A 13,500-nucleotide genomic window follows, 5' to 3' on the forward strand; every position below is an offset into this window, starting at 1 on the left:
AGCAGCCAATGAATACCAGTGATAATTGTAAGAACTTAGTACCCACAATTAATGTCATTAAGCTGTCAATTTACAGATTATTAAATGCATTCACACCACTTCTGCAGTGGTTCTAGAATGTCTCAGAGGTCCAGGGGTGGCAATCTGCTTGGTAGGTGAGGTATGGTACTTCTGCTGAAGCTACAAGGCACAGAGCAAACACACTTCAAGATTTCATTTGGGGTAGCTTTCAGGGTAGAATGAGATGAGATGAGATGCTAAGGCTCTCTTCATCCTCCATGGTCCCCGCCGCACCCCCCTCAATTCCTCAATCAAAGCCACTGCCTCCTGTCATAAATGAAATGCACAAGTTATCCAGTCAGAATTAAAAGAAAAAATTAAGTGTTTGTTTTTGAGAAGGAGGAATGGAACTGGGAGGGGGTTTAATTAAACAGAGTTTGTCCTACATGTAACAGTCTTCTATCTCAGAGACTAGAAAAAAAAAGTCCTTGATACAACTAAACTCATTCATGGAACAACAGTCCTCCCTTGCAGGCTTCCTGAGAATGTTACAAATATGGCAATTTCCCCATCTCCACTGAAGCATTTAATTAATTGTCAAATAACCCTCAACCAAAGCACATCTCATTGACCTTTATCCAGAGAAATTACCTTCTCCAAACAAAAGCTTTGTATGGCCTGGGTTACTTTAGGATTATCTGGGTTAAAAATGTCTGGATGATCGGCCAGAACAATATCCTCCATAAAAAACTGCCGCACCGTGTGGAGAGGAATTTTCTGCATATTCATCTTCCTTCCCTTAACGCGCAGCAAACCAACATGCCTGAAATGAGGAGGGAATCGAAAGCCTTGTCACGCTGTAAATTTTCTCAGGAAAATGTGCACATTAAAACTATCATATTTCTAAGTTTCTACAAAATATTTCTTTATAAAATTATACTCTTAAAAAAATTTTTTTTAGCAACTTAATACTGTTATCACAGGACAAATGCTAAACATCCTTCTTTCCCAGAATAAAATCCAGTCATCCCTCCTGTCTGAACAAATATAGTTTAGTGAGGGAAGACAGACAGTAGATCAAACAAAATGTTACCAGGACTATGATAGTGGTATATATATGTATTACATCTGTGTATATAAGTACACATACATACATAAAATGAACTAGCAGAAGTATGAAGAAAAAAACCCATATATCCTATTGCCGTATTCTTTAAACCTACTATTACCATCTTAACAATCAAAATCTGAGTGGATTCAAGTGGTGAAATCCATCATAAAAATTGGGCTTAATCAGTGTTAACTACTTTAGCATATAACTAAAGAACTAAAAGAAATGAGATGTGCTATAATATTCCACTTATAACCAAAAAAATCTTAATTAAATGGTGTTAGGTAAATTTGTTTATAAACGGACTTTGGGAAATTAGTAATCATCATCATAGCACTTTAACTTGAAATTTAATTAGTAAAACTATTAGCCCTGAGTATGCCTAATAAGCTGCAAAATCATTAACACCATTGGGAGGCTCTCCTGTTGAACACAGCTTAAGAGCTGGGAAAACAGTAAGACTACACTGAATGGTGAATCTTTGTAAAGAAATCTATCATATAGATAACCATCACTATCTTGAACCTATTAAATGATGATAGTATTATAGCAGGTATTTTTTTTATTTGAATTGATTTGGAAAATATAACCATTACTTACTTCTTTACAGCCTCTCCTGGGGAAAGAGAAGTAACCACTGAACTTCCAGGTTGTGATACATAAAAGAGTTGTTGTTCATTTTTGGTTGGAGCTATTTTACACTCATGTTCATGGCCCCATATAACAAGATCAATGAAGTCATCCAAAAATTGTTCTGGAATGAAGTTAGTATTTCCGTGTTTACTCCTATACCAAGATTTTTAAAAATAAATAAATGTCCAGAGATACAGAGACACTTCACATTAAGTAAATCTACACAGATCTTTCTTTCTCCATTCATCAAAGCCTTGTTACGTCTCTTCTATGTGCCAGAAACTATTCAAGAGATTAGGGATGCAAACATAATACCTAATTCCTGCCCTCAAAAGGTTTACAAACTTGCAGGGCACAGACAAGTAGGCGCCACAAAAGAGAAAGGGTCAGTTCCACACTGAGAGGCAGATCACGAAAGGCTTTACAGAGGGAAAGTCAGAAAAGCATGAGCTCTCTCAATAATGAAAACGGTAAGTTGGTTTGATTATGTACATATGTAATCAGAAAATAAAGTGAATTAAATCTAAACTGTAAAATAAAAAACAAATCTCTAAAAATGTCCAGTCATTTTTTAGCATGTTTTGTTCACTCATAATAATGGGTGTAAGAAAGTTTGTCTTACTTAAGAGATTAATTTATAAATAAATTTCATAATAAATATTATGAGATATCGTATGAAGATTTTTGCAGACTCTGGTTTTATACCTAGATTAGTTGCCTTTACTAAGAGATATGTAAACACCCAAAGAGAGGAAAGACCAGAAGAAAGTTTTCCCAAATACTGACTTCATCATTGGGAATTTAAGTAAAAGTGTTCAAATACTTCAACCCAGCATTCGCTTTAAGGCAAATCGAAAACTCACTCATTCAACATTTACTGTGTGCCTACTACGTGCCTAGTGTTCCAGACCTCTTCTAGATACCGAAGACAACAGCAGTGAACAAAGTCCTTGCGCTAGTGAAACAAGCAATAACATAGTATGTATGTGTATATGCTTACGTACGCACGTATAATTTGTCAGGTAGTGCTAAGTGCTGTAAAGAAAAAGGGAAAAGTGACACACAACAGGAACGCTACTATGTGCAAGGTGGTCAGGACAGGCCACTTAGCCAGGTGACAAAGGGCAGAGAACTGTGATGAGGGATCAAGTGTAAGAGGAACGAAAAAAAAAAAACAAAACTGTAAGCGAGGGAAGAAAGCCCTCGGGGAGAGGGCTGAGTCCTGGGCAGAGAGTCACAGAGCACATGACAGAGGTATCCAGGTGGGAATGTGTTCAGTGAGTTTAAGGACTGCAGGGAGGGGGGAGTGGCTGAGCAGAATGAAAAGCAGGAAGGGAAATCAGAGCAGCAGCAGGCTTGTATATCTAAGAATGTTTTTGTGTAAAAAACACGTATCTAGGGAATATTATCACAGTTACTGAGGGAAATCAGGAAGGAAGGGAAAAGCAGGAAGGGAAATCAGAGCAGCAGCAGGCTTGTATATCTAAGAATGTTTTTGTGTAAAAAACACATATCTAGGGAATATTATCACAGTTACTGAGGGAAATCAGGAAGGAAGGGAAAAGCAGGAAGGGAAATCAGAGCAGCAGCAGGCTTGTATATCTAAGAATGTTTTTGTGTAAAAAACACGTATCTAGGGAACATTATCACAGTTACTGAAGAAACAAAGCATAACTCAAATATTGTATGATACAATCGTGCCTTCACAGAGCACCAACTCTTGCATGCAGAGGGAAGATTATGCCTGTGGGCTGACTCTGTGACTTCCATCTGACTTTTGACTTAGAAGTCGATCAAAACAGCCTTGTGGAAATATATTACATGACAAAGTGCTCTTCTGCTTTCCTTCTTTCGCAGCCAGAAAAACAAACGGGCCCAAGTATAGAAACAAATGGGAAATAAAGTCATGATCTCACAGTTGTGAGATTAAGCCCTGCGTCTGGCCTCATGCTGGGCTTGGAGCCTGCTTAAGATACTCTCTCAATTCCTCCCTGGCTTGCACGTGGACTAGTGCTCTCTAGAAAACAATGAAGTACTTAAGAATGCAGAGGGTGACAAATGCATCTAACAGTACTACAAAAGAATTGCACAGTTATGTTAAAGTGGGAGGGAGAAAAAGGAGCTGGCCTAAGTAACCTTGGAGGTGGTGTTTTCTTTGTTTGTGTCCCTAAAGTTTATTTTGAAAGAGAGACAGAGAGAAAGAACACTAGCAAGGGAGGGACAGAGGATCCGAAGAGGGCTGTGTGCTGTCAGCAGAGAGCCTGATGTGGAGCTTAAACTTACAAACCAGGAGATCATGACCTGAGCCAAAGTCAGACACTTAACTGACTGAGCCTCCCAGTCGCCCCTAGAGGTGGTGTTTTGACTAGATATAGTGAGGCTAAAAACAAAAATCACTTACATAAACACTGTATACTAGTTGGTAAATTTGTTTCTCACAGGGGTACAGGTCAGCAATTTTAAAAAATTACCTTATATGTCAACCAAGATTGAAAAAATAAGTAAATATACTATAGATAAAATGATCCAGGTTTCTGTTAGAGAAAGAACTCCCAAATAAGAAAAGGGAGAAGACACTCCCTCTGCCCCTCTGCCCTGCTCCCACTCTCTCTCTCAAATAAAAAAGAAAAGAAAAATTAAAAAAATGGGGCACCTGGGTGGCTCAGTCAGTTGATCATCTGACTCTTGATTTCAGCTCAGGTCTTGATGCCAGGGTTGTGGAACTGAGCCCCATTTCGGTGTCTGTGCTGGGCATGGAGTCTGCTTAAGATTCTCTCTCTCCCTCTACCCCTCTCCCCTGTTCAAACTCTCTCTCTCTCTCTAAAAGAAAAAGAAAAAAAAAAAAAGAAAAGGGAGAAGACAAAAATGAACCCTGTAGGGCTGGATTAGAGTAAGTATGAATTCATGCTTGTGTGTGTGTGTGTGTGTGTGTGTGTGTGTGTGTGTAACACATATGTCAATACACAAATATAGATGTGTCTGCATGGGTTAGGACATATACACATATTTCCTTAACTCTGATTACTGAGGGCTAAGACAGCCCCAGTAGCAGTAAGCACACCTAGTGGCCATATCTGGGTTTCTAAATACTCTTCTCCAATAAAAGCAATCAGGGCTCCTTGGAGAAGTGGTTGATTCCAGGGCTAGGGCAGAAAAACACAAGATGAGGCAGAAGCATCTTGTGGTAGTAAAAAATAAGTAAATGTACTTATTAGTTAAGGAAGTTTAAAGTTAAGGAAGTTAAGGAAGATTCAATAAATAATACATAAATGCATAAAGAAAGAAGAAGTCATGCTGAAAGGACACAGAAGCTAATATAAAAAAACTCCCAATGGTCAAAGCTGGAAGAATTTGAGCAACAACAAAAAAACTGGATAGTACTGGATTATAACTCAAAGGATAAAATAAATACCCTTGAGTCCATAACAACATAAATAGAAAAATGAATAAACGAGAGAGAAGCAACAAATTTTCCTTACAGAAGACTTTCAATGAATAAATGCAGACAGAATGAGGGGAATTAAAAAATAACACAACATCATAGTATGCATTGCTAGAAACAAGATTCACCAATGGATGCTAGAATTAGCGGGCAAAATTTTAAGGCAAAACAGGATATTCACACAGCCTCAAAGTATTTTTACCAAACTATTAATTACAGAATGGAAAATGGGACCTTGACAATGGTGAAACCTGGAGCAGACCACCTTCATCAAATGATCACTGTGAACATCACCAGCAACTGGCCATTACCAACCCCAACGCTGCCGTTCCATCTCACATTCTGATTGCAGCTCTTGGAATCAATCACTTATGATTTCTCCTCCCGATTTTTCCCTACTTTGGGAAAGTTTTCTACTTTACTTAGGAAACCCTAAGCAAGAGAAGGAGCACACTCCCAAGGGGTGCAAAGTTCTATGGAGACCACACTTACTACAGCTCTGGCCTGCTCCTCCTTCAAAGCTGTTTCTTTCAGAATGTACATAAGGCAACGCAAGGCTGCCTCCTAAAGCCCTCCTTTCACTGAGAACTTAGTGGGTTCAAGTGCCAGGGATCCTGCACTCAATAAATACCTGTTCAGTAAGTAATAAATTACACAATCAGGCCCAAATCCCTTTGGATTCTTCCTTGATAACTTCTCAGGTTTGTCCCTTCCACATCATCTTCACGCCCATCACTACCATCATTTCACACTATTTTATCTGTGGTCACATAATAAGCCTTGCATCAAGTCTTCCTTCCTTTCCATCAATCCTGCACCCTACCAACAGATTAAACTTCTTCAAAATACTAGCAAAAGAAAACTGATCTAGCTATATTTGATATATTCCAGAAAAACACCTGCATACATGCACCAGGAGATGCATGTAAGAGTAGTCATAACAAAAAGGTTTAAGAAAGCAAGACTCTGGAAGTAACACAGAATATTCACCAACACGTGAAAAAGTAGAACTGTACATATCAGTGAAAATTAATTACACTTTTAAGCATCAAAATGGATGAATCTTAGTAATGTAATGTGGAACACACTAAGCTGCAAAATATACAGCAGGGCCCCAGTTACACCAAACCAAATAAAATACTCATTGTGGACAGATATACACAATTAAACAATAAGGAAAAGCAATGGATTTGATTAAATAGAAATTAAAAATAGTGCTTCCTTTTGGAGTATGTGGAAAGATACAGGGTCAGAGAAGGGCATGGGATAATGCACTGGTAGTGTTCTACTTGAATTTAAGATTATTTGATTTTATGGTTATTCTTGCACATGTCATATTCTTTACAGATAATATATATTGGAACCGATTTCACAATGCAGTCAGACGAAGCACAGTTAAGTTCTGCATGATCCTTTAATGACAACTTTCAAAGAATAAGGAACATTTTATGGAAACTGGGAAGCTTGGAAACAGAGATTTAAGGAACCTCCATACTTGACTCAAAATTTTAAAAAGAAGTTTTTTTCAAAAAATTCGTTTACCTGTTCTGATGAATCACAAATAAGTTAAACCAAGAGTTCTCATCTTCTTTTGGTCTCAACATTGTTACCTTTTTATTGACAAACATTCGATAGAGCCTTTCATCTGGAATGGACCCTGAAATAGACGTTATTTTAATAACCGGTTTCTTACTTAGTTTTCAAAAAAGAATGTTTCACTTCTAAATTTTGTGCTTCTCTAAGTATTTCATGTTCTTATTAGAGATACATTTGAAATGTATCATTATTTACAAATGAGTATGTTCCAGGTTCTCACATGACAGTTGCTAAGAAGATACATGTATTAAAAACATGTTTCCCAGGGCGCTTGGGTGGCTCAGTCAGTGGGGCATCCAACTCTTGGTTTCGGCTCAGGTCATGGTTCATGAGTTCGAGCCCCGCATCGGGCTCTCGGCTGTCAGCACAGAGCCCGCTTTCTCCCATGCTCTCTCTCTCTCTCAAAAATAAACAAACATTTTGGAGAAAAAAAAAAAAAAAAATTTTGCATGTCAGGCATACATACCTTCAAAATCTGGAAAATACAGAATAAAAATTTGAGTTTTCTATGCTTAAATTCTTATTAAAATTTCTAATAATATTGAATAATATTGTTTTCCACTATCCCTTTATTATACATACTTTTGACCTAACATACACATTATAAAATACAGACATTAAAAAGGATGAAATAAAAAAATAAATGTATTTAAAAATAATCTTATATATTGGGTTTTTTTAAACCTTAAAAAAAAAAATGTTTAGTTTTGAGACAGAGAGATAGAGAGTGAGCAGGGGAGGGGCAGAGAAAAACAGGGACAGAATCCACACTGTCGGTGCAGAGCCTGATGCGGGGCTCAAACTCGTGAACTGTGAGATCATGACCTGAACCAAAATCAAGAATTAGACGTTTAACAGACTGAGCCACCGATGCCTAGTCCTTACCCAGCCCCCTTATATATGGTTTTTAAATAAAGATATTATGCTTTTTAATAATATAATGACTTTTAAATAATTCTTCTTGTACCCTAAAGGATCACCTTAGTCTAATGGAAGAAGCAAAAAAAAACCAAGTAAACACACAAATTACACTTTTAAATACTGTAAAAGGGACAAAAGATGCTAAGTGGCGAGTTATCAGTGAGGGGACAAGTTGCTGCTTTATGCAGTCATTAGGGAAGGCCTTGGAAGAAAAGCCAACAATGCAGAAATGTAAGAACTACAAGTCTAGCTTCTTAAAGAGAATTTCTAGAGTGTGACCAATGGAACAGATGGTGCAATGTAGAACATATAAACTGGAAACAAAAAAGTCAAGGCATACAAAGCCCAAGGCATCAGAAGGTTGACTGATCTACTTAGGTGTTGAAGCTCTGAGAACACAGACACAATTTGAAGGTAAGTAGGTGAAAAATTTGAGGGAAAGGACAGGGCAGTCTAGCCAGCTGGCAATTAGCTTCAAGGGGGCAGGGTGTCTGCAAATAGGAAAGAAGTGGCAAGCAGGGAGAAGGGAGAACAGTGATCCCTCACACTCCACCCTAAGACCTGTAAGAAGCCTGTGAGAAGCGAGTGGGAAGCAGAGCCTTAGGGACTAGTTTCCTATAAGTCGGAGTGGAGGTAACACGCAGAGAAGAAACTGAGGATAGGAGGGAATTTGCTAACTATAGAGTTCTAGTGTGTAGAGAGAAGGATTGGGGTGTGTGTGTGTGTGTGTGTGTGTGTGTGTGTAGTCCAGTTAAGAAGAGAACAGGATGGAATGAGACTCTGGGAGAAAATGGAGACTGAGGGATATTCCAGGGGGTGCCTGAGGCATAACAGGGTCTTAGTCTGAAAGTAGGAGGATCAATGATTTTCTGCAGATATGACCCCTAACACTGCAGTGATTAAAATACCTGTTAGTAGCTTTTTAAAAAGTGTATTTCACTTCCTGCTCTATCACCTGGGAAATCAGACATAACACTTTGATCTCATTTTCCATCTCTCTACAGATAACCATGATGCTTTTCTACTTTTTAGAAATTATGAAAACTGGACAAAGACTATAAGCGCCCTAGAGAAAGTATTTAAATAAACCATCCATCATAATTATACTTTTAAAAACATATTCGAAGAGAATTAAGTAAATAAGGTCTTCTAAGGCTTCTATTATACTAAAATCACTCAAAAAATAATAAAAACTATGCAAAGGTTACAGTGTGAAATTTCTCATTTCTCTCAGGGTACTACTTTAAGGTTGATTTAACATAGAATATAATTTTTATAACTCTATACACAATAAAACTACTAAAGCTATTGCATTCATAAAACAAAATATCAACCTGAACTTAATCCAAGGAAGACTCAACAAATAGACTTTGAATGCAGTCTAAAAATATTCTTTGATCTTTTGTTCATATGGCTACAAGCCTAGCAAAAAGGCTTTTTTTTTTTTTTTTTTTTTTTTTTTACCTACTGGACACTAAATAAATTGAGGACAGTCAAGTTGATAAAGCAAATTTTCTGAGCATTATAGATGACAGATCTGAACTAGCACTGTCTAACAAAAACATAATGTGAGCCACTAAAGCAGGCCAAATACAGAATTTAAAATTTTCTAGTAACCACATTAAAACAAGTAAAAAGAGACAGGTAAAATTAATTTTAATGTATTTTATTTAACCTAGTATATTAATAAGGTACTTTACTTTTTTTTCTAAGTCTTTGAAATCTGATGTGATTTTTGTATTTATAGTATACCTCAACGCAGACCAGCCCCATATCTACCTGAGGCTGGTACTTACTGTACTAGACAGCGAAGCTTCAGACATTTCAAAGACTTCCAAGATACCAAAATGCAGTTTTTCTTTTTCTTAATGTTTATTTATTTTTGAGAGACAGAGAATGAGCATGAGGGGAGAGAGGCAGAGAGAAGGAGACCGAGGATCAAAGCAGGCTCTGCACTCACAGCTTTGGTGGGGCTCGAATTCATGAACTGTGAGATCATGACCTGAGCCAAAACCAAGAGTCGGCCACTTAAACAAATGAGCTACCCAGGCACCCCTAAAATGCAGTTTTTCTAATTACTCTACAATTCTAACATTCAGGATTCTATATCTGAGTCTAAAAGAAAGAAAAAATAAACAATAGATAGTAAAAGAAAACATTTTTTTTAATCAAAACCTCCAATGAAAGAAGTATCAAGGGCTAATGGTCTTACTAAATACTAAAAAATTCTACTAAAACCTGTCATTTTTTATGGTCACGCATAAGGAATAATTAGATTTGCCTCACTCTTTCCCAAACAGCAAGAAAGTTCATTCCAGAATGTGATTTCCCAGTTGCTTAAACAATTATGTATTGTCATAAACAGTAAAATAAAACCATCTTACCTAAGCCATATAAAGCAATTTTGGAGCTTCCTTTTTGGAGCAAAACTGGACTAATGTCTATCTTCTCCACAGACACTGAACGTCCAAAGTGATTTACAAATCCAGCACAGCTTAGTATGTCCAGGGCACACAGGGCATCTGCCTACATAGAATGTTTTCAAAGAATATTAATGTATATATCTAAAAATAAGTAATCTCCATCATATTACCTATTAAAAGTATATTCCATATACCACTTACTAAAACATAGATCAGGACAGTGTCTTTTCAAAATAAAATTACAATAGTGAAAGTATTTGCTATGTTTCTTCAATTACAAATGACCTACTGCACCTGGAACCACATGCTAAATGCCACGTTAACATTTCATCAAAACTTAGGATGTCCCGGCCACCAAAAAATAAAAACCAGCCATGAAATGAGTGCTTTGTAATATTAAGCTGACCTCTTAAGCCATGGGGGGAAGAAAACTAGGTAAGTAGTGATTTATGGTGTTCATGATCAGATAAAACAAAAAGATATTTCAAGTGTAGGACCTTTATAAGGTCCTTCCACATCAAACAGGTAATAAGACGATCTAATTTAGATTTAGAACTGTCCATGAAAAATCGTTTTCTACAGGTGAAATTTTGAAATGAGAGACACAAAAGCACCAGGTAAACTGAAAGCTTCATACAAATGTTAGGTATTTATCCTTACTTCGAGTTACTTATTGTCAACCTCAGCACTAATGAAATAAAAGCACACCTCACACACCAACTACTATTACAGATTTTTAAAAATTATCTAAAAAGCAATATAAAAGACTACGTGAATGATACAAAGTCAACTTGACTTTCTGAGTCAACTGACGAAAAATTTCTGGAAAGGACAAGAATGCCTTCCACAAACTAAAGTGACAACAAACTGTAAGAACCCAGTAAGTACCCCTGTGGGATCATCATGATTGCCATGAATACTGAACACTGGAATCGAAATGTTGAGATTGTCATCTTGGTAGTTCACCCACGGAAACCTTAAAAAAACAATAACAAAAACACAAAGTTAATGTTTCCATACAAGACAAAAGCTATTTTCCACAATACCCTCCTTTAAAAAATTAATACAATTTATGGGCAAACTGGATAAGTTGGCAGAAGACCACTAGTTTGGAAAGAAATACAATGACAGGCAACAATTCATTCCAAGTTTGAAGTGCTTCAAAGTACTACACTTTAAAGAAAACACTGTAGTATATGGTGCTTGTGAATTGTATGAAAGAGAAGGATATCTGACTAATGGCAAGTAAAGAGGCTTTCAAATTTTTAAAGGCCTTTGTATAAGAAGAGAGAGGGGAGGAAACACATCCGTTTTGGAATCCAAGCTTCAAAATTCCAGCTCTATCACTTACTACTTGTGCAATTTAAGTCTCCCACCCACGGGGCTCCTGGATGGCTCGGCTGGTTGAGTGTCTGACTCTTGGTTTTGGCTCAGGTCATGATCTCTCAGTTTGTGATTTTGACCCCGCATCAGGCTCTGCTCTGACAGTGTGGAGCCCATTTGTGATTCATTCTCTCTCTCTCTCCCTCTTTCTCTGCCCCTCCCTGCTCTCAAAAAACAAAAAATAAAAAGTCTCCCACCCACTCCTGCCCCTGGAGTCAGCTAGCTCCTCCTCTCAGAGGCAGATGCCATTAGAAACTTCATAGTGTTATCTCTGCAGAAATATCTTATACCTTCATAGCAAATAAATGGCATCTTCTCCCTTCTTATACAAATAGTAGTGTAATACAGATTTCTGCACCCTGCTTTTTCATTTAATATGTTTTAGAAATCATTCTACATCAGTACATAAAGAGCTTCCTTGTGCATTCTCTGGTGGGACAGTACACCATCGAATGGGCTATCAGAATGTGTTTAAGTAGTTACCTACCAATGGACATTTAGACCATTTTCAGTGTTTTTGCTTTACAAATAATGCTACAGTGAGTACTCTTGTACCAAGTTGCCCTTGTGCAAATATAAGAAAATATCCAGAAGGGTATTTAGTCAAAGGACAAGAATGAATTTGTAAATTTGGAAATACTTCCAATTTCTGTCTATAGAAGTTGGACAAATTTACACACAATACAACAGCAATGCATAAGAGACAACTTTTCCCTTTATTCCATCAACATAAGCTATCAAGCTTTTAAACCTATGCCAGCAGTCGGGGTGCCTGGGTGGCTCAGTCGGTTGTGTCCAACTTTGGCTCAGGTCATGATCTTGCGGCTCATGGGTATGAGCCTGCATCGGGCTCTGTGAGGACACTGAGAGCCTGGAGCCTGGCTTCGGATTTTGTGTCTCCCTCTCTCTCTGCCCCCCCCCCCCCCCCCCCCCGTGCTGCTCTCTCTCTCAAAAATTAAAATAAACTTAAAAAAAGAAAATAAACCTATGCCAAGGATTCTAAACCCTAGCGGTATGTTAGAATTATCTAGGAATCTTTTAAGATCTATCAATGCCCATGACACAGAGAGTAACTGGCCTACAGATTGTCATCATTTTTTTTTTTCTGAAAGATTTCTAGGTAACTACAATGTGCCCCTGGAATTGAGAATCACTGATCTATGCCAATCTGACAAGAGAAAAATATCTCAGTAGAGCTTAACTTAGTATCTTTCTTATGAATGGACTCCATTTTGTATTTTTCATATTCTTTTAATATGTCCAAGTGTCACTTTATTTTTTCTGTGAACTATGTCTGTATTTTTCACATATGTTTCTATTAACTCTTGGATTTTTTAATGGGGTCAAAAGAACTATTTATCTATTGGGGAAATTAGACCTTAATTTGCAATTCATTGCAAATATTCTCCCTACCTTAACTCTCACTGACTTTTGACTCTGTTCTAGGCGGTATTTGCCCTGCAGAAATTTACTTTTACAAAGACTAACATCAATTTTACTTTCATGGCTTCTCAGCTTGTATCATACACAGAAAAGCCTTTCCCATATCTACATTTTTAAAAAATGTCTAATAGTTTCTTCTAGTACACTTATTGAATAATCCATACTTTCCCTAGAGATATGACACCACCTTCTCCAAATATTAAATTCCTACATGTACTGAGTCTATTTCTGGATCTCTTTACTCTTTCACTTACCTGCTTACCAATTCATGAGTCATATTACATTTTTAGTTATTGAGGCATTATATTTTTTCTAACTTTATTACGAAATAATTGACATAGAGCATTGTAGAACTTTAAGCTATACAATGTATTATTTGAAACACGTATACTGCAAAATAACCACTACAGCTTGGCTAACACTAGCATCACACCCATTTTGTGTGTGTGTGTGTGTGTGTGTGTGTGTGTGTGTGACGAGATTATTTGAAATGTACTCACAGAAACCTTCAAGTATAAAATAAAATATTACGAACTATAAGCACTATG

The 13,500-nt window shown here is 37.1% G+C and overlaps 1 protein-coding gene across 8 annotated transcripts in view; it reads right to left on the reverse strand.

Annotated features, from left to right (window-relative positions):
* The window catches only part of MRE11 (MRE11 homolog, double strand break repair nuclease), a 75,627-nt gene that overhangs the window by 48,614 nt on the left and 13,513 nt on the right, over window positions 1-13,500 (reverse strand). For all 8 annotated transcript variants that reach the window (XM_019450109.2, XM_019450106.2, XM_019450107.2 and 5 more), the window contains 5 exons: window positions 11,015-11,102; window positions 10,088-10,229; window positions 6,729-6,843; window positions 1,712-1,897; window positions 652-823 (listed from right to left, as the gene is read on the reverse strand). In XM_019450109.2, the coding sequence (XP_019305654.2) occupies window positions 652-823; window positions 1,712-1,897; window positions 6,729-6,843; window positions 10,088-10,229; window positions 11,015-11,102 (703 nt within the window). The remainder of the gene's footprint in view (window positions 1-651; window positions 824-1,711; window positions 1,898-6,728; window positions 6,844-10,087; window positions 10,230-11,014; window positions 11,103-13,500) is intronic.

Source organism: Panthera pardus, unplaced genomic scaffold (assembly GCF_024362965.1).
Source record: "Panthera pardus isolate Hobbes unplaced genomic scaffold, ASM2436296v1 HiC_scaffold_12, whole genome shotgun sequence".
NCBI lineage: Eukaryota > Metazoa > Chordata > Mammalia > Carnivora > Felidae > Panthera > Panthera pardus.